This window comes from Abramis brama (assembly GCF_963993115.1).
Source record: "Abramis brama genome assembly, chromosome: 21".
NCBI classification, from domain to species: domain Eukaryota; kingdom Metazoa; phylum Chordata; class Actinopteri; order Cypriniformes; family Leuciscidae; genus Abramis; species Abramis brama.
The window spans coordinates 18,005,351-18,032,351 of record NC_139983.1 but is presented as its reverse complement, the minus strand read 5'-3'; the positions used below and the strand labels follow the sequence as shown (position 1 = coordinate 18,032,351).

The 27,001-nt window shown below is 37.6% G+C and overlaps 2 protein-coding genes across 4 annotated transcripts; both read left to right on the top strand.

Annotated features, from left to right (window-relative positions):
* Positions 1-352: 352 nt before the first annotated feature.
* On the top strand, positions 353-25,285 carry hmx2 (H6 family homeobox 2). Of its 2 annotated transcripts, XM_084097498.1 has the most exons (4): positions 353-377; positions 1,395-1,450; positions 23,403-23,670; positions 24,413-25,285. In XM_084097498.1, the coding sequence occupies exons 2-4, from the start codon at positions 1,430-1,432 to the stop codon at positions 24,958-24,960; spliced, it is 837 nt and encodes a 278-aa protein (XP_083953624.1). In that variant the 5' UTR covers positions 353-377; positions 1,395-1,429; the 3' UTR covers positions 24,961-25,285. The 2 variants fall into 2 exon arrangements, with proteins under 2 accessions (XP_083953624.1, XP_083953625.1); XM_084097499.1 differs by lacking the exon at positions 353-377 and having other exon boundaries at positions 1,431-1,450; positions 23,054-23,670.
* Positions 14,860-17,831, top strand: hmx3a (H6 family homeobox 3a). 2 transcript variants are annotated; one of them, XM_084097299.1, is made up of 2 exons: positions 14,860-15,548; positions 15,997-17,831. In XM_084097299.1, exons 1-2 carry the CDS (start codon positions 15,263-15,265, stop codon positions 16,602-16,604), a joined length of 894 nt encoding a protein of 297 aa, XP_083953425.1. In that variant the 5' UTR covers positions 14,860-15,262; the 3' UTR covers positions 16,605-17,831. The 2 variants fall into 2 exon arrangements, with proteins under 2 accessions (XP_083953425.1, XP_083953426.1); XM_084097300.1 differs by having other exon boundaries at positions 14,972-15,548; positions 16,000-17,825.
* Positions 25,286-27,001: the final 1,716 nt, after the last annotated feature.

Below are 27,001 nucleotides of genomic sequence, written 5' to 3'. Positions count from 1 at the left end.
GGGACTTTTGCAGAGCAAACCAGACTTTTAAAAATTAATGTATCCTAACACAGTATCCTAAAATGTGCGAATACAGTATTTACTTACATAATTTCCATTTCTTGAATTGAGCAGGTGTTGCTATTTTGCCATGTCTTTAGTTGTTAGCCTATATGTAGCCCACATTTGTTAAAATAACAAACTGTAGGCTAAAACATTTAAGACGTATTCAGCTTTTCCATTCCTCTAATCAAATCATGTTTTCTTCTGAATATTGTTTTAATTGATATTCAAGCTTCCCGATGCTCTAATATTCCTTTATTTTAAATAACAAAAGCCATGTTCCTGACGCCATCGAAAGGACATCGTTTTGGTGGAAAACAACAGCACAAATATTTGTAAGTATTTACAATGGAGTTTAACTTGATGTCACATTAAACATGCTGTCATTAGCAACATAAATCTGTATGATATTATAAATATTTCAAAAAGATTTAAAATATTACATTTAACTCTCATTCTCAATCCCTCATTGAGCAATGACTAGCTCTTTATTTCCATCTTGTGTTAGGCATCCTGTAAATTTTCTTTTAATTAAAAACATATTTCTGAAAGTGGTGTGTACCATTTTAGCATTTTTAATACTTTCTTAAATTACATCTTAATCATATTAATTGATATTCATATCCAAAAGGTACTGCAAAACAGCTTTGATCCATTAAAGAAAAAAGAAAAAGAAAACACTTTTAGAGTTCTGCATCAAGTGCATTGATGATTCATCACCTTTTACCAGATTAGCTAAATACATGGATAATTTCCATATTCAAATGTCACGGGCAATTTGATGAGTACTTGAGCCAATTGCATTACTTTAAATAGCAGGATTGGCTCATTTATGTTTCATAGCGTTTAATATTTAACAAGAGGGGAAGTTAGCCGAAGATCGCATTGCCCCATTTGTGTCAGGGTTGTAGGAAAACCATTGAAGAGGGTGTGACAAATGACCAGTTAGCGAGAGCTTTGGATCCTTATGACACTCTTCAGAGTTGTAATGAGAGGGTTCTAGTGTAACATGCGGCAATTCATTCCCTGTGATCATGGTTCAAATGACCAGAGAACAACTTGCCTTGCTCCCATCGTAGACTAAAATGTTAACAAACTGTCTCATATAGCCTTTGTATATATATATATATATATATATATATATATATATATATATATATATATATATATATATATATATATAATTTAGTTGCTTAGTATTTATTTATTTTCTACACTGTTTTTCTTTAGACTTTTCCACAGACACTGCATCTCAAACAGACAATTCTTCTTACCAAAAGCATATCATTGCTGTTGTATGTCTAATTCTATACTTTACTGTAAATAGGGCTGAATCCAGCTTTATTTCACAGTTAGGACACTAGATGGCGCAGGATGTCAAGTTGTGATGACCATGATGGGAAATAAGGTAGGCCTGTATGTTTTAATATAATTTTTTTCTTTTTCTTTTATTATGCACAAAGCATATTGAGAGTTGTCAGTATTTTGATTGTTGCATATGAATAAGCTGAGAAGTCTTGATTCAAAGTGCACTGTTATATTAGCATTATTGAGTGAGAATTACAAATAGACTTTAGACAGTTACTATGAGGTGCAGTATTTACAGTCTGCGGGTTTCAGTGAAAAGCGCCGTAAACTGATCCAAAGGCAGGCAAGACAGCCTGACCTTGTGGGGTTGAACTACGACCCCTGAAGCAGTCAATTACAACACTTCCTAATGGCCTGTCCACACTAATGTTATTTTATAGCAATTTAATTATGCTCAGGTTTCCCGTGAAGCCACTTCCCCTTAAATAATTCAAGCAGGGTGACAGTAATTTGTCAGTTGAAAAAGATTAATTGGGGTTTCAAGTGGGCTTCTTTTCATGAAGCGTTATTGTTTTCAAAGCCGGGGAGCAACAGTGGGCCTACATGCGAAAAATAGTTGCTGTGATGATAACAGTTAATTAGATTAAGAGATTCTGGAAATCTAGAAAAATATTGTTTCAGTATCTAACGATGTTGCAGTATGTTTTATAAATGCCAATAACATTTCTTTCTTTCTTTCTTTTTGGTTTTGACAAATATTTGATTACACCTTTATATACATTCGAACTCCGCACAGGCTTCATGACTTGAAGTAACTCGGTCACAAATGAGTATCAGTTCAATTTGTTTGTCCGGCTTAGTTTCCTCCCTTCTCACTCGCCATTTTAATTTAGCATCTGCAGAGTGTCTGAAGCCGCTCCATCGACACCTGCTCGGGGGTAAGTCAGACCAAGTTCCCCCGTTGCACCCTAATTCACATTTAAAAGCCTTTGAATGAGCGGGCCCCCTTCTCCCCTCCAAAGCGCTTGATTTATGTGCTGTTTGTGGTTTTATAGAACGCGAAACAATTCATTTTCTCCTGAAAAGGAATTGGGTATTAATTTGGAGAAGGCCCCTGAGCACTTTTTTAAGACTCCAATCATATGCTGGAGTCATTTAAAGGCTGCCGTGGACATTAGCCCCCGAAGAAAGGCTTTTAATCCTGCCTGAAGAGCGCAGCTATAGAAACGGCTGCCCCAACGCCAAATCATTACTGCTAAAGGGTGAAGGAGGACCACTGCTGGATTTATTCTTCACGCCCCCAAGACTATTTATTTCTGGAGAGACCCTATCTAACACCCCCCACCCTTGTGCGACACGGGGCGTGTGTAGAAGCAGAGAAAGGGAAAGAAATAGGATAAAGGAAGTACATATTAAGCTTTTCATTTTCCTGCCACTTAATTTCCTCGCGGCCGCCTGTGTAATGAATGTAATTGCTACCTTTGATGAGAACACTATTATCTGAATCACACTTTAAATGGGCAAACAAGGCCCCCTCCATCCTCTCTCGCTCCCCCCCTCACAAAGCGGGTATAAGATCTCTAATTATGTGACAGAACAAGTGGTTTTTCTCAAAGCCGTGGCGTTGCGCTCGATTGCCAAAGAGCAGCCTTGGTTACATTTGCACAAAGGCGCAGATTAGCAGCGATACGCACGCCACACACAAAGATGGGCGTTTTTTATCATTAATTTCCTGCGTAAACCAATGAATGTCTCTGTACAGGAAATTCTCATTTAGTCGAATGCCAGATCTCATTTTCTAAAAGTCGGGGCCAATCTGGCTGATTGGAATATTGCATTGAAATCAAAGCAATAGGGCCTAAAGGGAATAAAAAGGAATGCCAGAATACAAAAGCAAAGAGTAAAATAAACTTTATTTATTCCCTTAAGAAAAGTGCAAGTAGTAGCCTGTTCATATTATGCTGTTTTGTTATAGATTAATTTACATAGGCCTATATGAAATCTGAGAAAAGTCTATCTATCTATCTATCTATCCATCCATCCATCCATCCATCCATCTATAGCCATTGTATTAATTTAAATAACAATACAAAGTCAAATATCCTAAAAAGCTATTATTGTACCTCATCATATATGTGCTGCTAGGATCACGTTCTAACTTTTGTATGACACACCGATCCTCAAACAGACAGTTCAGTTATTCATGAGGATTTATCTTTGCACAGCTCTCGGCGCGCACGCGGTGAATAGCTGTTTAATAAAAGTGTCGGGCGCGTCCTACAGATGACGTGCCTTTACGAGGCGACGCACGATAAAACCGCTGTCACCTTATGAAGTCTGAACGCGCGCGTCCCTCTGGCAAAGTATTAAAGCTTCGCTGGAGAGATTTTCAAACGTCACAGGTGACAGCACGCTTCTATTCCGTCGAGCTCTTTAGCCCCGCCGAGATGCAAAAAACTATAAAGCAACGTCACAAATGATGAATTACACAATTATTCTTAAATGGCTGGCGTTTTGAACTATATGCAAAGCCATTTGGCACCTTAAATGTGAGTTATTATTCTTTAAAGCAAGCTATACTTAAATGATAAAGTGATAATCAATTCCTTTGACTATGATGCCTCGCTTGGAGCCTGGGGGAAAAACTACTGATCACTTCTATTGGTCTGCAAATGATGGTACTTACATCATGACAGATGGCTGGCAGGAGCAATGTGTGACTTTAGAAAGGTTTATAATGTCTGAAACAGGCTGCCATTCGGGCCCAGTCAGGCAACAGAGGAATGGGCCAATATTTCTGAGTGAAGTGGCATTTTAGCTGTATTTATCTGAGGATCTCTACACCAAAACCATAGGCACTAATAAAGAAGATGCTGTAATAGCTTTTGACTGGGTCCAGTCGCTCTGGATGGGGAATGAACTGTCCTTTGCTGAATTATTGTGGCCAAATGCCATTTGTACAGCCTGAAAAGTGGGGGCATTTATCCTGACTGTCAGCGCTTGGCAATAGCTCATAGTCCTGAATGATATCTCCCAACGCACAGTTGCCCCAATACTCGCATTTCATGCTCGGCGCTGAGAGGGAAACTAATGGATAGCACTGTCTGAAGGCAGATAATTTAGAGCATCTTCTGTCAAATCTTTAAAACACATGGCTCTACACAAGCCAGCGGATACAGTGGAGTGCATTCAGCGGCACCACCCCTGCGCCTCCCTGCCACTTTGGGGCACTGAACCAGGGAAATTCATTAGAAATGGCTTTTGAATTCTCAAAAAGTAGGTAGAGTATGGGGATCAGTTGATTTTATGCTAAATTTGGGTAATGTTTAGTTTCGTTTTAGTCTTCCTGTGCACAAATATACAAGTGTATGTAAATGTGTTCACAGTGAAAATGGGTTTCTCCATGAAATTTGCAATATTAAGTAGATGTTTGTATTAACTCATTATATTAAAGTAACAGTTCACTCGGTTCATCATTTACTCACCCTCGTGTCATTCCAAACCTGTATGACTTTTTTCTGCTGAACACAAATGAAAATCTTTAAAGAATGTTGGGGTCCAATGTTGTTCCAAACAACATTAAACCCAATTACTTTAATATTGACAAAATAAATCACTAATCATTTTTTTCAAAATATCTTGATACAGGTCATTAATATCATGTGGTGCTATAGAAAAGACAGTTTCTAAAAAATGTAACAGAAGTAAAACTAAAATGATGCGAATGTATTATTGTATGGACATGCTGTTTGTGTGGTTGACTGTCTGTATTACAAACATTAGGTAGCATCCAGACACAGAGGACATCTCAGGTTAAAGAGATCCAATAGAGTATTGATTATTGATAATAGCTGATCATTGGTATAATCATGTCTAATTGACTCCTTATCTCTTTTTCAGACTATAACCATTCATTGCAGAGCAGATGTTCTGCACCTCCAAACCTGTTCATTTCCATTCTTCTTGGTTTCAGTAACTACTCTTTTAGAAACTGTTTTCACCACATGATATTTTACCATTGAGCCCTCCGCCCAGTGTTTTCTGTAGCCCAGTCTATCATTTCGAAACATATGTCCAGTTTGTTTTCCACATCACAGTGCTTAGTATGTTTCATTTATACTCCACAGAAGTTGACGCTGTAACAAGGAAGTACTCCATTACCTCTGTATTCTGTTTCTGAATGAATAGGCCCTCTAGTATTATTCACTTTCCCTGAACACTGCTCTTATCTTGCTCTTTACCCAGTAGGCCTCGTTAGTCACCATATGAGGTGAGTGGCCAGGTCATAATGGGAGGGAGGAATGACCCTCGACCTCCTTGACCTCTTATCGATCTCTGGGCCTAGTGCAGCTGGGCCTCTGTGAGTCTGTGTTCCAATGCATAGGGGGAGGAATTTAAACATGACACGCACTGTACCATGCCAGCGTGCTGTTGGGGAGATCATTAATAACATGCATTTTACCTGTACATCAGTGACAAACCAACCAGAACACAGAGAAGCAGGGAGTTTATGAACACAAAAACTTGGGGTTCACATAAAGAAGCAATGAAAGAGAATGGATAAAGAGCTGTAGATAAACAAAACCCAATAAATCAATGTTTCTGTCTGTCTGAATTCTCAGGGATTACAAATTTTGGGAGGCTGATGAAGTGATAAATAGATAATGAATTGTTCTGAATAACCTCAACTGCCGTGCTCATGTTAATCAGAGGAGCAGTTTGGTTTAAGCAATTATGTCGGATATGTCTTAATTACAGACCTGTACAGGTGAAGCTGGGGAAGGTGGAGGGTCTAATCATCTATTTAAATGTTTAGCAGCAAGCTCATTGGCTGCAGATGTGACAGGAACCAATCAGCTTGTGCCATGTAGTAAACGATGTAAATAACATCAGGTTGCATTAAGAACCCATCAGCCTGTGCCACCTAGAGTTTCATGACAGAACTTGTGCTGAATTCGGAAGCACATTATACTACTCTGACTATTTTCCCCATATTTTTCTAATAGTAAGAGGAGTATGCAAGTATGCGGTTCTGAATGGTAATGCTGAATTTTTAGCATCATTACTCCAGTCTTCAGTGTCACATGATCCTTCAGAAATCATTCTAATATGTTGATGTGGTGCTCAAGAAACATTTCTTCTTCCTATCAATGTTGAAAACAGTTGTGCTGCTTAATACTCTTCTGGATCTTCAGGATTTTCTTTTTCAGGACTCTTTGCTGTATAAAAAGAAATAGAAAACATTTGATCAATGTAATGCATCCTTGCTGAATAATAGTATTAATTTCTTTAAAAAAAATCCTACTTATACTTCAAACTTTTGTGTAATATGTGTGTGGCATTTAATTTTGTACAAATTTTTTGGCAATTTATAAGCGTCAATTATTTTCACTCTTTCTGTTTCTCTATCTTTCTCTGTTTCTCCCTTTTACTCTTATTCTTTTTATTCTGGTATCTTGTGAGGCTTCTTTTCTTTTCTTTGCATGGGTCTATCACACTGTTTTTCTTTCTTTCTAGATCCTATCACTTCTTACACTTTCACAACTCTGCTTCTTTTTTACATCTTTCTGCTATCAGACACACATGCACTTTTATTCACCTTGATCTTTGGTCCAGTAAAGACTACAGTAGCAGGCCTGTAGACTTTTAAAGAATCGTCTTTGTGGTTTTGTAAAAAAAAAAAAAAATGTTGTAGGCCGCATGGGAGAAGTAAGCCGCTAATGTATGTAATAGTTTTCTATAAATAATCGAATGACAACATGGGCGCAATGGCATCTGGGGACTGTAAAAGAATATGTAACCAATTTTAGTGCTATTAAAGCGAAATAGAGAACAAAATATATAAGAGGTCGAGGGAAAGGTTTCATTTGTAACCAGGGAATAAGGGCTTTATGGCAGCATATAGGATACAGTCACTGTTGAAAATAGAAAAGAAAAAAAGGAACAAAAAGAATTAAAGCAGGGGGAAATATGTGCTGTGCATAAAATCAATTGGTCGATAATTGGCTCACTTCTCATGTGTGTGCAGGTGTGTGGCCATACATCTCTTCCTAGGAGCACTGATTTGATTTGCACTTATGTTTTTACAAATAATCAATGCTTCATTTTGACTGCAACAGATCGTGCCTCGTATAGTACACTTTCATTTGGAGACACCGACAGCTTGAAATTGACATACAAACAAAATAAATATCAGAAAATATGGCCTGGATTCACTTTATTGTTTTATTATGTTGCTTTCTATAGAGTTGTTTTTGTTTCAGAAATACTTAATTTACTGTAAGAAAATACACAATTACAAAGATTCATTATCGTCATAGTCATCTATGCTCATTGTCATCATCATCATCCAGCGAGTCATTGTTATCGCCACCTCCATCAGGGCTATCATCGTCATTTATTACCATTCTAATTTAAGATAATTAAAATAAGTGCCTGTGTCTGATTAATACACCTACGGCTGTAGCATCAGAATCACTCACTGTGCTCAGTATTTGCTAATTTTAAGCTTGCATACTTTGCATAACCTATATGTCATGTCTTTCATTAAAATGTTAACACATTCTTCAGTGTGTGTGTGTGTGTGTGTGTGTGAGATAGGTGTAGTGTAGTAGGGGGAGAGAACAGCATCTAAATTTGTTTGCCATTGATTTGTGGTGCATGTGGGGCTAGACTGATATTTATGGGGAGAAAATGCCCCTCTGCCCCCAGGACTCTGGTACAAATCAGATGTGAGATCCAATATGGCCGTCATGAAGAACGGATGGTGTGAGGCGAATAAAAAGAGTCTTATCTCAAATGGATTTGTGTGGTGACACTAACAAGGGCTTTTAATCTTTCATTCAAGATGAATTCTATTCTCTCCTGGATTATCTATTCTCTATTCGGTTTTTCTATTAAGCAGTACAAGTGTGGTAGGCTTTATTTGGCCAGTTTAATTTTTAGAATAAGATCCCTGTGAATGTCAGTCATGAGTACTTTTTCATAGAAGTCTATCTCTGTCTTTTATTTCTCTCTTTCTCTGCTTTAAGACAGCCCCCTCTCATTGCTCTCTTTGAGCGGTGGCAGTAGCTGCTTAATTATGTAGGGAGGTAGGAGATCTTTATTCTCTGTGTCCATGCTGATAGCATCTCATTCACTCTCAGTGTTTGAGGTTTAGATTTTATCTTGACAGGCTGGCTGACAAATAGGAGTCATCCTACACCTGCACTGGGAACCCGTACTGGTATACATTTATTTTAAATGTAAAATAAATGTATAGATTTAACTGAAGAATTGTAAATAAATTAATATTATACACAGACACACACACACAGATGTATGTATGTATATAAATATAAAATGATTATAATTATAAATGAATATAAATAATAAATTAATATAAAAATAATAAAATAAATATATAAATTCATATAAAATTCATTAAAATATATAATATTTAATAGATTTAAATTAATACATGCAATTATAAAAAATTGCATATTGGGAAATATTATTACAAAATAAAATAACTGTTTTCTTTTTGAATATATTTATATTATAATCATATATTGAATATATATAAAAGTATTAATTTCTCTCTCTTTTTTTTATCTGTCCACAATTGTCTGAATGTTGGTATCATTGTTTCCACAAAAAACATTAAGCACCAGAAAGTTTCACAGGAAAAAATTACATTAAATTTATTACAGTTATTTTAAATTGTAATAATATGACTGTTTTTACTGTATTTAAGAGACTTCTTTCCAAAAAAAAAAAAAAAAAAAATGTTTCCAAACTTTTGACAGGTAGGCCTACCATAAGATCCTTTTCCTGATCATGACAGCTGCTATTTGCATTTGTTCTCATTTTAATTAAAATCCATATTTAATAGCTAATGATACAAATTCTAAAATGAATAATGTTGAAGTATTTAAGCTTATATCTGAGGACATGACAATGAAATTAAAGCTTCTATTAATGACCTGTATTAATTACTGTACTCAGTTTGTTTGATTAATCCATCCCATTACAGCTCGTCTCTCTGTTTCCTTTAGTCAGGAAAAGTCGGTTGCTATGGCCACATTTATATGTGTTCATAAGTGGCCCTGAGTGACTGCTCACCATCTCGGCTCCAAACAACGAGCAATAATCAGCTCATTAAAGAGCTTCCCTCCTCCCCTCATACCCCACGCTCATCTAAATAACAAATAACAGGCTCTCTCTCCATTCTGTCTTTTTCTCCTCTCCGTCCCCCCGCCTTTGAACCACGTTTCATAGAAATGTATTTATGTCTCTATATCTACAATCGAGGCTGTGAGTGGGGAAAGAAAGGGAGAGAAAAAGTGGGTTCTGTCAGAAGTGGTGGGGAAGAGTGTGAAAGTAGCCGATTTTCTTAATACATCCCCTGGGAGCAGATAAGTCTATCAATCTGTTAGATTGGAAAGCCATTAGGTGCCCTGGTTTATGCGTCTCAAGCTGTTAAAGCAGAGCAGATTGATTGTTGAGCCTTTGATGGGATATGCTGATCTAATCTCACTGTGCTTCAGTTTGCAATAAATTACACAATTCATTTCCCCCCATTTAGGGGAAGAAAATGACACCTCCAGGCATGCCTGGCCTCTCCGGGCGAAACAGCACACAGAAGCTATTTTATGGCGCCATTTAGCCAGCAAGCTTTCAGCCAACCAGGCCAATCGTCTCTCTCTCTCTCTCTCTCTCTCTCTCTCTCTCTCTCTCTCTCTCTCTCTCTCTCTCTCTCTCTCTCTCTCTCTCTCTCTCTCTCTTTTCTCTCTCTCCCTCTTTTCTCTCTCTCCCTCTCTCTGCTCTCCTTCCCAAAAAATCGAAGCATAATCAAGGTGTATGTTTAGAAAATTTATTGTTATAATTTCCACCCATAATCTCCTCCATTTTCCTGCAGCCAGAATGACATAGATCATCATCTGGAGTAAAAAAAAAAATAGGAAAATGGATAGCAGTTTAAAATTTATCGGTTTTTGATTCTCAATTATAGGTGTTTATGACTTCATCCGTCTTCAGCCACCTCAACCTTTTCCATTATGGTGGAATATTATTTGTACGGAATCCATTAAATTCACAAGGCAGGACTCTAATGGCGGGGCTGCAGTGCTTTGCAGGGGGAAAAGTTTTTTTGAAAGGTTAGCTTTAGCAAAAGCGCTGCTGTTATGACACCAGAAATTGCTTTATTGATGGGCTTCCTCAGAGCCTGAGCATTTGGGCCATTTGTAACGGGCTCCATATCTCTATCTCCCTTCAGACACTGATGAGAAGCCACTGCTGCCTCAACCCGATTACAGCGCTGTAATGACACACGGTCAGAACGCTTGGCCCAAGAACGCTCACACCTGGCTATATTCTACGGAAGCCATCACCTGTGTGTGTGTGTGTGTGTGTGTGTGTGTGTACCTGGACAGGTGCTGCAAAGCCATTCCACAGATTCAGCCATGTCAGAAAGAATGAATGGGGTCTTTAGTTCTTGGTTGGCACAAGGAAGACACAGATCATTGCATCAATGTCGGACACTGAGGGTCAGGGAACCTGTTGAACATCTCTGTACCTGTAAGCGACGTTTACGCTTCCCAAGGTGGTACATCAGACAAAACATTCTTGATACTCATAACTTAAACACAATGAGAATGATTACATAGACAATATATCATCATTGAGCATATATTTAACCCTACAAGTATTACTTTATTCATGCATGCCTTCTCAATTCTTTATCATTTTTTAAAGGCTAGTTCACAAAACATTTAATTTAAGAATTGTTTTATCCATACAATGAAAGTCAGACGGGACCATAACAGCTTTCATTGTATGGATGAAAAAAAATAGAAACTGGGACATTTCTATTTTCAAAATATTTTCCTTTGTGTTCCACAAAAGAAAGAAAGTCAAACAGATTTGGAGTGAAATGAGCGCAAGTAAATTATGACATTCGCATTTTTAGCTGAACAACCCCTTTAACATGACTCTGCCCAGGACAACGGGCTAATTATAAAGCACTGTTTCTTCTTTTGGGGTTTTTAGAATTAGATTTATACTCAATTCTTTCCACTTTCCACAACAACTTCTGCAGATAGTGTATTATGTGCCAAGATGGACAACCTTGGTCCTGATGGCCTATTGTTAATCCAGTGTTCGGACATGGACTGACCTGTAACCCACTTGGTGAGAGCCTCTTCTCACCCTCAAAGTGACATTGAATTCTGCTCTTTTCTCTGCGCCCCCCATAAGCATATAAAAGCAGCTCACTGATACTTGGCTAATCACGCTGTAACTCAGAGCCTCTAACTATCTCTCTGCCAATCAATAGCTTCACCATCCCAATTAAGGTGGGCCAGGTCAGGGCCAGGCCACAGTCAGTCCTTTACAACTTAAATGCCATGTTTAAATCCATTGTGTGTATTACAGTGGGACGAGCCGCCTGACCTTCAAGCTTTTAATGCCTCGTTTCAATAGTGCCGGACATTAATGCACTGAGAAAGAGCATGCAGTGGTCATTTTGTACAAGTCGGTTAAACAGATCAGGATATTTTAAAGTGAAGGTTTAAACTGTGTGTGCTAATCATGGTGCTTAGAAAACATTTTTAGCTTAGTCTATTTATACTTGTGAATTTGGCATATATTTTTATTCAAAGCAACTTGTAGTGCATTCAAGGCCTACACTTTATTAGTCTGGCAATATTGAAGTAGGCTATCTTATAATGGTCATATGGATCAACAGATCTTAATGGATTGAAATAATTTTTCAATCTGTAATAAATCTAATCTATATATATGTATCTGTAATCAATCTGTATCTATGATAAATTTGTAGTTTATTGACTAAATTTACACACAATTAACAAAATATACCTTTGAACAATAATCATAATTCCCGTGATTGTTCTTTTAATAGTTTTTTAGTGATATCATAGCGACCATTTTTCACTGTGTGGTGCTTTTCGATATTATACTCATGTCTTTTATCACAATTTCGACCAGACGAGAGAAACTCACAAGATATCAAAACAAAAATCTATATATAATACGTGGGCAATTACAGCGCGAAGTTAGCGGCGTCTGGTCATTGTCACAGCGCGGCGCGCTTTTCTCATCTCCCGGGGTCGTTAGACGATGATGGATGTAAACCTATAAAGTATCTAAACTGGACCTTTTAACAAACCATGAGCAATACTATCATTTCTTTAATAGAACCTGCTGACCGTGTCATTCCGTCCCGCCATTCGTCATTTTCCCGGTGAAATAATCAATAAGTCCACGCTCTGAAATAAATAATCTAAAAGTCAGGGAACATTATATCTTCCCACCAGGCAGAGAGATACAAAGAGCCGAGATGAAGACTAATATGAAATATCTACACATAGCCTACATGGCACAAGCCCCAATAAAGGCACGCACCGAACACTGATTCTAATAGTTGTGTGTAGCGTCCATCATTCGTGGATAAAACTCAGTGTGAGCCATTTGTGCGCTGTTAGTTACACTGAATTAATGAATTAGGCCTGCCTATGAGCCTACATCTCATTATAGTTTTGTATATAAAACATCTGTAGACTATTATAGCCTATTCATCTAAGGTATTAGAAATAAGCCTTGTGTTTAAAACTGATAGCCGAAAAATGTATTTTGAAGAGGGGAGTTGCCTGAGTAACATCACTGACTAAACCCCGTCTAACACCATGATGGCGCTAGGGAACGACTTATTTGAACCTAACCTAGGCTATATATTTTGACGATAATAATGCAATAAAAGTAGGCTACACATACATGGTCAAAATATGTTTTAACTGTTGCATTATATATTTTACTTGTAGTGGCGTAAGGTTCAACACTTTAATTTCGGTCTAATAATAATTATACAAATTATTCCGACTCACTGTCTTTGGAAAATGATTTCACAATCCCATAATATAATTTAATTTTTTTTCGACACACTAAGACTAATCCTATTTACATCAAATTTAACATTTAGAAAACCATTTTCTGTTTTGTCACCAAATGCAGTGAAACAAGCAAAAATGTGGACCACGTACATGCAGCTTAATTTGAACAGCAATCAGTAACCTAATATCATAATCAAATGCGCCGTTCTGATTAAGTTGTAATTCCCCTGCTTTTACTCTTTAAATATGCTATTAATAGGCCTACTATTAATTTTGATAATGATAATAATGCTATTGTAATCATAACATCACTTATGTCCAGGACTAAATTGCTCTGTCGATCTAGCTATTGTCAAAGGACTTAATTCATATATATATATATTTATTTATTTTATTTATTTTTTTTACAGCAACAAGCTTGGCTTTTATTGGTTTTATTGGTTTGCTGTTTTGCAAGCGTGCAGTAATTCTTTATAACCTGTAGAGGACGCTCTCATCTCGTTCAATCAGTGACTTATGGCGTCCAATTCAGTCTCGTTAATAATAGAAACAAAATACACTAACACGAACGGGTTTGATTAAAGATGGACAAAGCTGGCAACCTGATGATAGGCCATGCACATATGTTCACAGGTTCATTTTATTTATTTATTTAATTAATTTGTATTTTTATTACTAGTAGTAGGCTAGTAGTAGTATTTATTTTATGTTTTATTTTGTGTGTTTGACAGTGACAGTGATAATGTGCTGTTCCCGACCAAACTCAGCATTTAGTGGCATTAAAAGTATGACCTCATGACCTATCTATACGATTTTTGTGTTTTATTTTGTGGTGTTAAAGTGAGTAATACTTGATTCTAAGACGAATGCAGTAAAGTTCATTCATACTTAGAACTCTGCTCCGATGGCAATTAGTTTGTTACAAATATAAAGATCTAACTTACTAATTAGTTGCAATAAACACAGAGAGAGTGATTTCGACTAATCTATTTTCTATTTGGAAACTTAAAAGAGCGTAGGCTAAATTAAAAATACGCCTGATTTTAGCAATAGCTATTCGTTTAAAAATCTGTACGGGATTTATATTGAAACTGCACTCGCAATGTGCTTCACCTGTAGTAATAATAATAATAATAATAATAATAAATAGATTTCCATATTGTTTACATATTATATAACCTACAGTAGGGTTGTATAATACAATCTTATATTAAAATGATGTAACATTTTAGAGCTACCAGCCTATAAATGTTCTCAAAGCAGCAACTACAGATTAGAGTAGATTTAGGCATATGTGAAAAAAAAAAAAAAAAAATCTAGTTTTGCTTTCAACACTTTTTCCTCATATCTGTTAGTGCATTTCTATCTCTCTGATCCTAACTACAGTTTACACCTTTGTCGTATGCCCATATCAATGTAGAAAGTCTGTATGTAACATTTTATTGATATGCATTGTTCAAAAAGTCAACTTTAACTTTGCAATGTGGCCTAAACCACCTTTTTCGCTATTGCCTTCATCGGCGCACCGCTTGAGCTAAATCCTTGTTCCTTTGTGTTAATGGTCCGTCCTCATTTGCCACCTAATTGGACTATATAAGACCAATAACAGGAGAGAACTCTCAGCCCAGCAGCCAACGCGAAGAGTCTGGGAGGCCCCTCCTCTCTCCCGACTCTCCACTTCCCATCTCTCCCTTCATCCCATTTGCTATTGTACGTGCCCAATCGCCGTATACTTTCTGCATTTAACTCGGGTGACATTTTTATTTCATCATTAGCATCTGGCGCCAGACGGACGCGGTGAGCATCATTTTCACCAAGGAACTCTCGGAAGATGATCAGCAAGATTAATATTGTTTATCTCGCCCCGCGTTATTGTCTTTCGTTTTAACGTCAGTGCTGACCGTAAACAACCGCGTTTAAGTTCCCAACACTGGAAGAGTTTACCAAGGACCTTCAAACTGTTAAAAGATTTTTTTTTTTAAACAATTTTCAAAATATATTATAACCCCGAATTTCCAGCCAACATGCCCGAAACAACCCAGGATACATGTGCTTCGGCAAAAGACTCTCCGTTTTTCATTAAAAATCTTCTAAATTCTGACAGCAAGCCGTCAAAGCCTAAGCCTATTTTGGCTTCAACTAAAGCAGGACTTGATGCCAGCTTCTCGCTCTCTCAGGTTGGGGAATTTAACTTTCCTCGCTTTGAGTTGCCGACCCAGCGCTTTGCGTTACCGGCTTACCTTGAGCGTGCCTCGGCATGGTGGTACCCGTACACACTCAGTGCATCTGCGCATCTTCACAGAACAGAAGGTACGTTTTGATAACTCATAACTGATTGTTGTGTAGTGTGCATTGATTTGTTATTCGTCAGAAATAATAGCGTGATTCTGCTAGCAAATGGTGCATAGCCTACGTAATGTTAATGAGAAACAAGTCAGCTCAGAACATAGTTTGGGAAATGTTTCCTGACAGATAGAGCCCAAATCATATAAACATAGGCTACATGTAGCAATTATCATAAGCTGTGTTTTCATTATTTTCATTATCATAAAATGTGTTTTCATTCTTTAAATAAGAAAGTGACTGAGTTTTATTTTAAAATGCAATGTTTACGTTTAAAAACACTGAGATTTTTTTAAGACAGTACGAATCACACTGGTTTGCACCTGTCATGTGGCTAAGTGACGCGACCTGTGAAACTTGATATTAATACATTTCTGAAAGAAAACGAATACTAATTTGAGCTCTCTTACTGTAGCAGCACAGAAAGTGAGAGACTCGTCACCGAACACAGGCACCGACCGCGACTCACCTGAGCTCGTGCTCAAATCAGACCCGGACGCAAAGGACGATGAAGACGACAACAAAAGTGGAGACGAGATTGTCCTCGAGGAGAGCGACATCGAAGATGGTAAAAAAGAAGGCGGCGTAGACGACTGGAAGAAGAACGACGACGGCGCGGACAAGAAGCCTTGTCGGAAAAAGAAAACTCGCACGGTGTTTTCTCGGAGTCAGGTGTTCCAGCTGGAGTCCACCTTCGACATGAAACGTTACCTCAGCAGCTCGGAGCGCGCCGGCCTTGCTGCCTCCCTTCACCTCACAGAGACCCAAGTCAAAATCTGGTTTCAGAACCGCAGAAACAAATGGAAACGTCAGCTGGCCGCAGAGCTGGAGGCCGCCAACTTGAGCCACGCAGCAGCGCAAAGGATTGTCAGAGTACCCATCCTTTATCACGAGAACTCGTCCTCTGAGAGCTCCAACACAGCGGGCAACGTGCCCGTGAGCCAGCCGCTGCTCACTTTCCCTCATCCGGTTTACTACTCTCATCCCATCGTCACCTCCGTGCCCCTCCTCAGACCGGTTTGAGAGGACGACAGATGCCTTTTTTATGTAACTTATGTAACTAAAACAATTTTACAGAGACTCGAAAAGAGGGAAAAAGAGAAAAGACGGAAATGAAACCAAGAGACAAAGCTATTTTTGTTTAGAAAATAATTTAAAACGAAAGAAAAGAAAATGTACAAAGACGCACTATCATGCATTTGAGCCCTACATATTTTTTTTACAACTCACAAATATACCCATACAACTTCACATAAATAAGGCGAATGTTCTGATGTTGGTGCCAGTTGGTGGTGAATTACAATGATTCGTTAATTTACTGTCATTATTATTATTATCTATAAATATCACAAGTCAACTTGTTGAAACGTCAAAGAAAAGAGTTAATACAACTGGTTAAGTTTTTTTTTTTTTTTTTTTTTTAATAGCACCGGGAAAAATCACACTGAACACGGATGTGCAAAACTACTGTGTATGATCCATATATTTAGGCAACATTTTGTTTTTGAAACTAGTATTTTCTTAAACAAACAGTTCTTAGGTTGAGAAGATAACTGCTGAAAACGATTTTGTGTCCCTGGTCCCGCGTTCAATGGACAATCATAGGCTATATCGGACAGAAATTACAGTTAAACTGAAGACACGCAAACACGAATAATAAAAACTTTTACTTTTATCTATATTATTTACAGATGTATATGTACATGTACAGATATAACGAACCAAAATGAGGAAAGGTGTCATTTGTACAGTAATAGCTAAGTTTTTTTTTACATTGTATTCTGTTGTGAAATAAACGGAGACTATTAAAGTCTACATGTCTTGATTGACGTTGTGGCACGACTGCTGTTTTGAAGCGAAAAATTGTTTCACAATTTAGTAATGTTTAGGCTACATATAAATATGGGCATGCTCGCTAATACACTAGCGAGTACAAATAAAAACATGAATTTCAGTAGGCCTGAAAAATATAGGCCATATGAGTTAAGAAATCAGCATGGGAGTTAAAACTGACATGCATTGCACAACCCCATAACTAGTTACAGTGTGAGGGAAATACTGTAGTCTCAAAATTATATAGAAGTAGTTCTATACATTTCAAAACAACGAAATATTAAAAGGGATGTAAATAAATTAATATGTAAATAATGTATTAATTAAATCAATACGTGGGATAGGCTAATTGGTTTATTTATGAATTAATAATGTATTTTGTCAGTGTGCCTTGCTAAACATTAAAGAAAATAATGTAAAAAATCATCTCTATTATTGTTTATTGAGTTACAGCATATTTTATGAAATATAAAATACCACGAGCTAAACCAAGCTTGCAGCAAAACCGGAATTGTTTCACTTACGCCTCAACAAGCTGAAATACCCATTACCATCTCAATTACAAGCAGGTGCACCTTTAAATCTGGCGGACTCTACAAGCTGTGTTTTGCAAAATCGCGTTGTCAATAAGACCGTATAATTATCGGTCAGAGCTGGCGGAATTGCATTAAGAGTTTCCCCGCTCTTTGTGTGTGTGTGTGTGTGTGTGTGTGTGTGTGTGTGTGTGTGTGTGTGTGACAGAGAGAGAGAGAGAGAGATACTGAAGAGTAAAAACTGAACTCCAACGCATTGTATTTTAAGTATGAAAAAAGTAATGAGTTTATTGCTAGTGCTGTAAAATGCATGCATGCAACCCATTTATACCAACCTAAACCGGTTCATTTATTATTGATGTCAGTGGATTAGGTTAGACAACATAATACTATTTATAATTATATGTATATTATAATAATACTATTATTATTATTATTATTATTATTAGCCTAATCATAATAATAATACAAACTCCCCTTTAGAACGGTCCGTCTAAAATTACTTTGATACCTTAAACCTTCAGATTAATGGCTTCAGATTCAGGGCTTATAATTATTTTCAGATAGGCTATATGTAAATAAAATTTGGAATATAGCTTACTGTTACCAAAACTAAAGGCTTAAAAAAATGAATAAACAGGGACCATAGAGAGGACTTTAATATGGGTCAGTCATGCTCATCGACAAGCATTGGTCTTCCTATTAGTCGAAATCAACTCTCTGCGTTGGGTCTGAGCACTCAGCCAAGAGCACATTCAAATACCGTCGCCTAATAATCATAACTCCTATATTGACGTATAATATAATGCAAGCTCAGCACGAGCCCATTACGGTGAATTAATAGATCGCAGAGGCATTATTGCCTGTAGAGTATTGATCGGATAACGTCTGTAAAATATTGTTTTAAATCAAGGGCATTGTTAACAGTTAACCACCCCCCACCCCCCAATGACCTTGATCCACTGTCATAAACAAAAAAAACAAAAAAAATTATATATAGCTATCACTCGATAATTTCCATTTGACCATGTCTTTATGCAAAGAAGGGAGGTGGGGATAAACAGATAAAATGTTCTATGCGCATTAACATAGAAGACAAGTTAGAATAACATGGAAGAGTTTGGACAAATGCATAACCGGTATTTAAACAACCCCCTCCCAATTTGTGCTCATAAGTCATCTCTTTCTGTCTATGTGATTATTCCTATTTGCACAACAGTGTTTTTCTTTGTGAATTTGGCGGGGTTTGTTAGCTTATCGAAGCTCGGGCTATTCAAACTGAAAGGTGATTTTCGATAAAACACAATACGTTCAGTTAGCCGACCTCACATTTTCGAGCGAAAGGGATAGTAGCTCACTGCGTCATATGAGACTGACAAAATGGACTATCATCTGCCCTATTAAATTATCTTTCGCTGTGTATGGGGAAAATGTTTTTCAGCGCTCTGCAAAGCACATTTACCCACAATAGACGACGAGAACGTGAACTCAATCCCGTGTATAACGCTTGAGAGGGAGCGGGCCTATATTTTTTTATTAGGCTACTTTCTCGAAATGTTTTGGATTTATTCAGGCAAAAGGATATCTTCTTTTTTTTTTTTTTTGCCCCACCTTTCCTATTTGCTTTTGTGATTGAAAGCGAGCATCAGATTTTCATCAAAGTTCTATTAAGTGAAACATAGGTTGCGGGGCAGCCTCTGATTGAAACAGTTTAAATTTTAATTGTGTTTTTAATTTGACATATAGTTGCGGAGAGGAATGACACCACAACGCCGAGGGGCGGTCGATTCGCTTAATTTCTCCCTCAGGGATTGATGAGTATATCAGAGCAGTAGATTGGAAACCCATTAAGACTCAATGGTTAGGTTGTTAATTGGATCTTGATGAATAGAAGCCCTTGGTTGAACTATACTGATCCAATCTTCTTGACTTTCTGTTTTCCAATAAATTACCCAATTCATTTCCCAGCCGTAGATTACATAAATTGTACACCTCCAGGGCTTGAGATTCCCGCCTGCTCTCTCTCTCTCTCTCTCTCTCTCTCTCTCTCTGCAAAACCATTTGAGAAAAAATAAAAGACCAGCCTCAGAATCTTGAATGAAAATCGAAACATAATCAGCGTTTATACTTAGAAAATTTATTGATATCATTTTCTCTGGTAATTTCCTTATCTTAAAGTTGGACATGCCATATATCATAATACACACGTGTAAAGGGCCCATTGTTTAATATTTATCGAAGCTTGATTTGCAGATCAAAGGCGCCCATGACTTCATCCGTCTTTCTAGCGGGAAGCATTTTTTGCCAGAGCTCGATGTGTATGTTCGGTCATTACTGTCTGCCGCATGCACTGACAGCACGTGCAAAAAAAAAGCCTGTTCTGCCGGATTTGAAAGATCTTTAGCTTTGTGAACGCGTGACAGATTGTCCCATAATCGCTGGGTGTTCATCACGGTAAACCTGTCTATGTTTTTGGGAAACATATAGCACTGTTTTCAGTTTGATAGTAGAAACACAACTTTTCGGATTTTTACAATAAGGCATTATGCACATCTTAAAAAATGTTCTTGTTAATTTTTTTTTTTTTTTTTTTTGATAATACCCTACCACTCCCTTCTCAACAAACACGTAGAATATAATAGGCTACTGTGATGGGGCCTACATTTCTGGTGTATTGTTTTTGTTGAATATGTCTAAACGGCCTTTAAGCCATCCAGCCTCGGCTGACAGGCGCAGCGTATAAAACCGGCTCTTTAACGATCATTGCGGATTTCACGCCTTATGTGAATGCGCCATAAATCGTTGGGCCGCTGTGAACTAGGCCCTCATATTTTACGCACTAAATGGCTATATGTGGGCATATGGCCCCTCACAATAGGTCTCTTTAACAACCGTTCCAAACAGAGTTGCAGATTGTGACAGTTCAACCACATCGTTTCCATCATCGCGTAGGCTACATGTATAGTAGTGCACGTTTCGTACTTCCAGAGCCTTACTAGACCAAACAAACACCCACTGATATGTTTTCGTAGCCACAGGTTCACTGTAAACGTTCGTGATTGTAGGTTATTAGACTTCAGATCATTGAAAATATGTAGGCTGTTTCTTGCTGAGTATATATTAATCACAAAAATTATAAAGAGGCGTATCAAATATAATAATAATAATAATAATTCATATTTTAATTAAAAAGAAAATGGTCAGGTTTTATTTTATTTTTTTACTGGTATGGCCCATGGTGGTCGGGAGACCATGTGTGCAGGGCACTATTCCCGACCTTTGAAATTTGTAGTCGGGATCGCTCAACCCTGGCTCCCTCAGCTCCATTAGGTGTCCACGCGCTGTCACCACGACAAAGCCAGAGCATTTGTTAAGTGTCGCCAGCCTTTAGAAAACGCTAACGAGAGCTAATGTGGCAGAGCCACAGCTGCCCTCGAGACACGAGTCAGGGGTGGAGCGAGCGCACACCCCCCAATCAATTAGTCAATCAATTAAACAGGGTCCTGTCCGCTCTAGCCGGCCCGCAGAGGCAGTAGATTAGCCCACCATAATGATCAAATTAATTCTTAAACGGAGATAATGGACGTGGAATGAGTTTATTATTTTCAAGAAAAATGAGATAGGATCCATTATTAGTTCCTAGACTGTGTGTTGGATTATTTGACCAATTTGCCATTTATAGCACAGGACTAGTGGAATTTAAAACGACTGTTTAATAAGATATATGATTTTGAACTAAACCATGTATTCAGATGACTTGTGATTATGAGGTTGGTTTATTGTTGGTTATTGATGTGCGCATGAACTTGAGAACTCTAGGCGTGTACTTGAGATGCCTAGAACTCCATTCATGAACAAAGAGGACCTCTGTGGATCAGCAGCATGCTCGTCTGTGTGATGACCACAGTCTACAGTAAAAGCTGTTTAAAACGTGCTTCTGGATCTGGATCTCTGAATTGCACAGTCAAATGTTGTGACAATCTCTAACGTCTTTTGAACCTAACAAAAAAACGCATGGATTTGTTACATTTTTAATTATATTTCTGAGGCCTGCGTCATGGGCTTCCAATACAAGTCAAAATCTGAACATCAATGAATAAATATTTAAATTTAAACTCGTTATCCTGTAAACAGAAACATATTATGTCGATATAAGGGAGCAGAAAATTACTGAAAATAATCACAATTTATCAAAGTGGGAAACCAGAGGCACGTACATGACAATGAATAATTATCCATCACGTAGTTCACAGAAAGCTATTAAAATGTTGGTTGTAATTTCTCGTTACAGTTATATTCTGCAGGCAAACGTCCGGCTATTAAGTTGTGGAGGAAAAAGACAAATGTTGACCATACAAGCTAAACGGTTACATGTACAGTGTAAAGCATTTTTGGGTACATTTATAGTAGAAAAAATGCATATAATGTTAACAATGATGTTAATTATTTGAGCCTTTAATATTAAATATTTATTACTGCAAAATGTACTGATAGCACTTGGTGGCACAATTGAAGGCCATATGACTTTGTTTTAATCAAATTTGGCTTTCCCAACTGTGGTCAATAAAACACAAACGACACTAAAATAAAGCAATGCACATTAATTAATTAAATAAGCTTAAACTATTAAACTAAACAAGATAAAATGCCAAATTAAATACTCTAATGTTCATGAAACAAATGGGATGTTTTGCCCAGTGAATTCTGAGAATGCCCCTTTCCCCATGCATAAATTATAAGGTGCTTTTTACTTTTTAAAACATTTGTTAACAAAATCTATAGTAGCCTAGGCTAAATGTATTGCCTTACTAAATAGAATATAAATGTGTAAATTAAAAAGTAATTCACACTTTTTACTGATATTGTTTTTTAATATTTTACAGTAAAATGCTATCTATAAAACATAATATTGTTAAAATTAAAATAAAATAAATAAAATAAAATTAGCCACCTTTTTATCACTCGTACGAATTCGTACGAATTGGTCGTGAGATCATGTTGCAATGTTGGTTATTCACGGCCAAATAACAGGTTTGTGCTGGTTTGAACTGTTGCATTTTACATTCTTTTCCCATTTAAAATTACTGACATTTTTTCTTTTTGCAGTGTAGCCTAATGTTTTGCAGCAAGTTAATCTCCATCGAGCGCTCCATTGAGGAACTCAAATATTATAAAATTTGAAATTTCCGGGTGCGCTTTGAGCGCGTGATTGGCCAGCGCCGGTCTTACCTACATGCAAATGAGGGCACGTTCCACCCGCCTTGAGACCAGAGCGCGTGGAAGTGGAGAGGAATGCATTCGAACACTTTTGAGCCCACGAAAAACAAGTTTTTTAACGTCCCATCAGCTCTAACAAACCATTTTTAGATTTGAAGAAAACACTCTCTATGTGTAGCGGAACGTATTGCTGCGTTGACATTTGATCATTTTTAGATTTTTTTTGAACTGTTATGAGGCGAGAATGAATAATTCGGAGGACAGCGGAAGCAAGTGCTCGCCTGCCCCCATTTCAAGCTTCACGATCCAGTCCATTTTGGGCACCTCCAACGAGGGAGTCCGGTCAGCTGGAAAGGACAGTCCCAAATCCCAGCCGAGGAAGCGGACGTTGTCCGTGTCATCAGAGGACGACTGTAGTGCCGGAGAGGATTCCGGCGACTGTTACTGCTCTGAGTCCGGTGTACCAGAGCCCTGCAACCCGCACCAGCCTCTCAACTTCTGCCTCGGTAAGTCACGATACCACCAGTGTCATTTTATTGCTATAGACACTCGTTGCCACCATGGTCAATATAAATATATTTGTGATTTCATGATGTTTAGTAAGAAAGTCACTTTTGTAAAACGTCTCACTGAATCATTAAGTATAAAACACTACTTTTGTTGTCAGCATGGTGACTGTCCTCTAATGTTGTCCCCATTGCCAACACTGAATAAAACTGCAGTCGTGTTTTTATCCGACATATTATCGCGCCTCGGTGAACAGGGGAAAGGTCAAATAATTAACCGAATTTAATCGAGTCTGCTAATTGATTATGCCGGCTTTCAGAGGCAACGCTGCGTTTCGTCAATTGAGCGTTAAATGTAACACGATTTAATTAATATCGTGCACCAGTGCTAGTCATATTGTATTGTTTATTTAACAGGGCACTTGTAACCTTTCAACAGTCGATCAAACAGTCAGAGTTCAAATTTAATGAACTCTTGTGTAAAGTATCGAGTAATGGCGATGTTTAGCCTAACGGGGGAAAAACAGAGCGAATTTGATGATGGACGAATATTCAAAGCACTTTTTATACCTCATTAAATATAAACGTGTTTTCAACTACTAGGCTATTTATTGAATTCACTAATGTGGACACATCAGTCATGCATATTGTTCCCACTGAAGCACGAAAGCTTTATCTCAATGGCTGTTATTCTTCAAGCACAATTTGATAAGACGATAGTTTTGTGCTGTATTTGTTGCAGGTGCCACAAAGGGACTTCTACCTGTGCAGGATGGGATCGACCGCCGGCCGCATTTGACACCATCCATACTACCGGATTACAAAGAGGAGCAGGAGCGAGCGTGTAGCCAAATGTCTCCCGTTTCTGAAGAGAGACACCGTGACGGTCCGGACAAACAGAGCAGTTCCGCCAAGAAGAAGACGCGCACCGTTTTCTCTCGGAGTCAGGTTTATCAGCTCGAGTCCACATTCGACATGAAACGCTATTTGAGCAGCTCCGAGAGAGCCTGTCTCGCCTCCAGCCTGCAGTTAACGGAGACTCAAGTGAAAACGTGGTTTCAGAACCGGCGGAACAAATGGAAACGGCAGCTCTCTGCGGAACTGGAAGCTGCGAACATGGCGCACGCATCGGCGCAGACTTTGGTTGGGATGCCACTCGTTTTCAGAGAAAATTCGTTGCTCCGGGTGCCGGTTCCGAGGTCCATCGCTTTTCCAACCCCACTCTATTACCCTGGAAGTAATTTACCAGCTTTACCATTATACAATCTTTACAATAAGATTGAATATTAACTTTTGCGCACAACGAACATTCTTTGCTAAAGGATGACTATTACACTATTACACACTAAAACGTACAAATACACATTTAACTATGTTTGACGAAATTCATGTCTATTTATACCTCTTTATTTGGTGAAAAATTATATTTCTTAATATGCAGCAATTAAACGAGTCTGTGTAAAACACAAAAGCAACACGGTTCTGTACATGTCCTATAAAATACACCATGTGTATACTGATTATTTTGTACTTTTATTTACATTTTTCTCCCCCGATTAACCCGTTTTACACATTATGAGGAGTGAAAACATTGAAATAAAAGTGTAATCATTCGATTCCTGTCTCTAAAATGAAAACATCTGAGATTAGAAAAGAACACTCATTAATAACAACAACAATTATGATGATAATAATAATGTTTTATTTATAAAATTATATTGTATTTCATTTTTATTTTAAAGAGAGGTCTATACACGGTGAATTACCAGCTCGTTACAATGTCTCGTTTTGATTTAATGCCTTTGCTTTTAAACAACCACATTTTCCTAATATTTTGAATCGCAGAAGGCCTCATGAATTTTAGTGAATTCATCTTTAGTGGTTCAGTGTGTGTGTGTGTGTGTGTGTGTGTATATATAGCCTATATATATAAATAAATATATAGGCTATATATATATATATATATATATATATATATATATATATATATATATATATATTAGGCTATATGACAGTGCTCTCTTTTTCGTGTGCTTATCAGCTCAAGACAAACATTTGTGTTACAGTGACACTGGGTCATGTAAAGTGTCCCCAGTTGATGCTTTCGCAATTAGGGATAATTACATGTTGCTTGTCACACGAACACGCATTCAAACATTCTTGGAGACAAGCGGAACGTCAAAAGCGCAGCGGGGCCTCAGAGAAGCCGCAGTCAAGAATGACAGTGCTCGCGGTGCAATCTGATAAGACTCACCCGCTGTCAAATTACAAAGGGTGTAGTGGTGTCGTGTTGTACTGATTCCATGTTCTCTATTCCGGCCACGGAGAAAGTTCATTATCAACACACAAGCCCACTTTTTCCGACATTATGACAACAGTTTGAATTCCATCTCGAAATGTGTTATTTTGGATCGATTGCAGATTAAACAACGTAATTTTTAAAGGACTCTGGAGAAAAATGTGATGTTGCGCACAAATAGGTTAAATATTAACTAATACATTTTAAATAAAATTCTACATACATTTTTAACATATCATTTAATCCCATCATTCATTCTTCATAGGTGGCAGATATGGTCTTAATATAGAAAATTTAAAAAATATTTGTATTAATAAATTTGTATAGTGCTTTATAGGTTTTATTTCGTTGGTTATATAGGCTAGCCTATTGAATATTTTATTTTTATTATTAATTATTATTATTTATTTATTTTAGTTTTTTTTTTTTTCTTCACCCTAAAATGGCAAATGACTAAAAAACTGAAACACCAGTGACTTCCCTAAAGGCAGGATAAAGAGAAGCTCCTAGCTTGCTGGTAATACTGTTGTTGCTGTCTGTTTGATTGACAGCTCAGACCAGAGGTCAGATTGCTTATGACATACATGCAAGCATAAACTCATGTGGCTTCCGTGTAAATTTCATCCTGTGGGTTTTCAGTGTTTTCTCACTGAGTGAAAGCGCGTACACTTCCATTTACTGCTTCACACACCCATCTGTAGGTGAAATGGCAGGTGTGAATTACAAATTTTAATAGCACAGCAATGAAAATGATTTGAAGTGGTTTGAAGAGGTGGAAGACAGTGTGGAGCAGATTTGTTGAGATGATGTGTTGTGCCTCAGGATTCATCAAACTTGCCTGGCACAGCGAAAAGCAGGAGTAATTCAGTTTGGGATGTAATTTATGAGCAAGGTAATGGGCACTATATATAAAGTGGGGAGAGAGAAAGAGAGCTAGAGAGCAATAGAAATACACAGAGAGAGAGAGAGATGGAGAGAAATGTTTTTCCATTCCTCTAATATCAGAACTGACATTGGTCTATTAATTTAAAA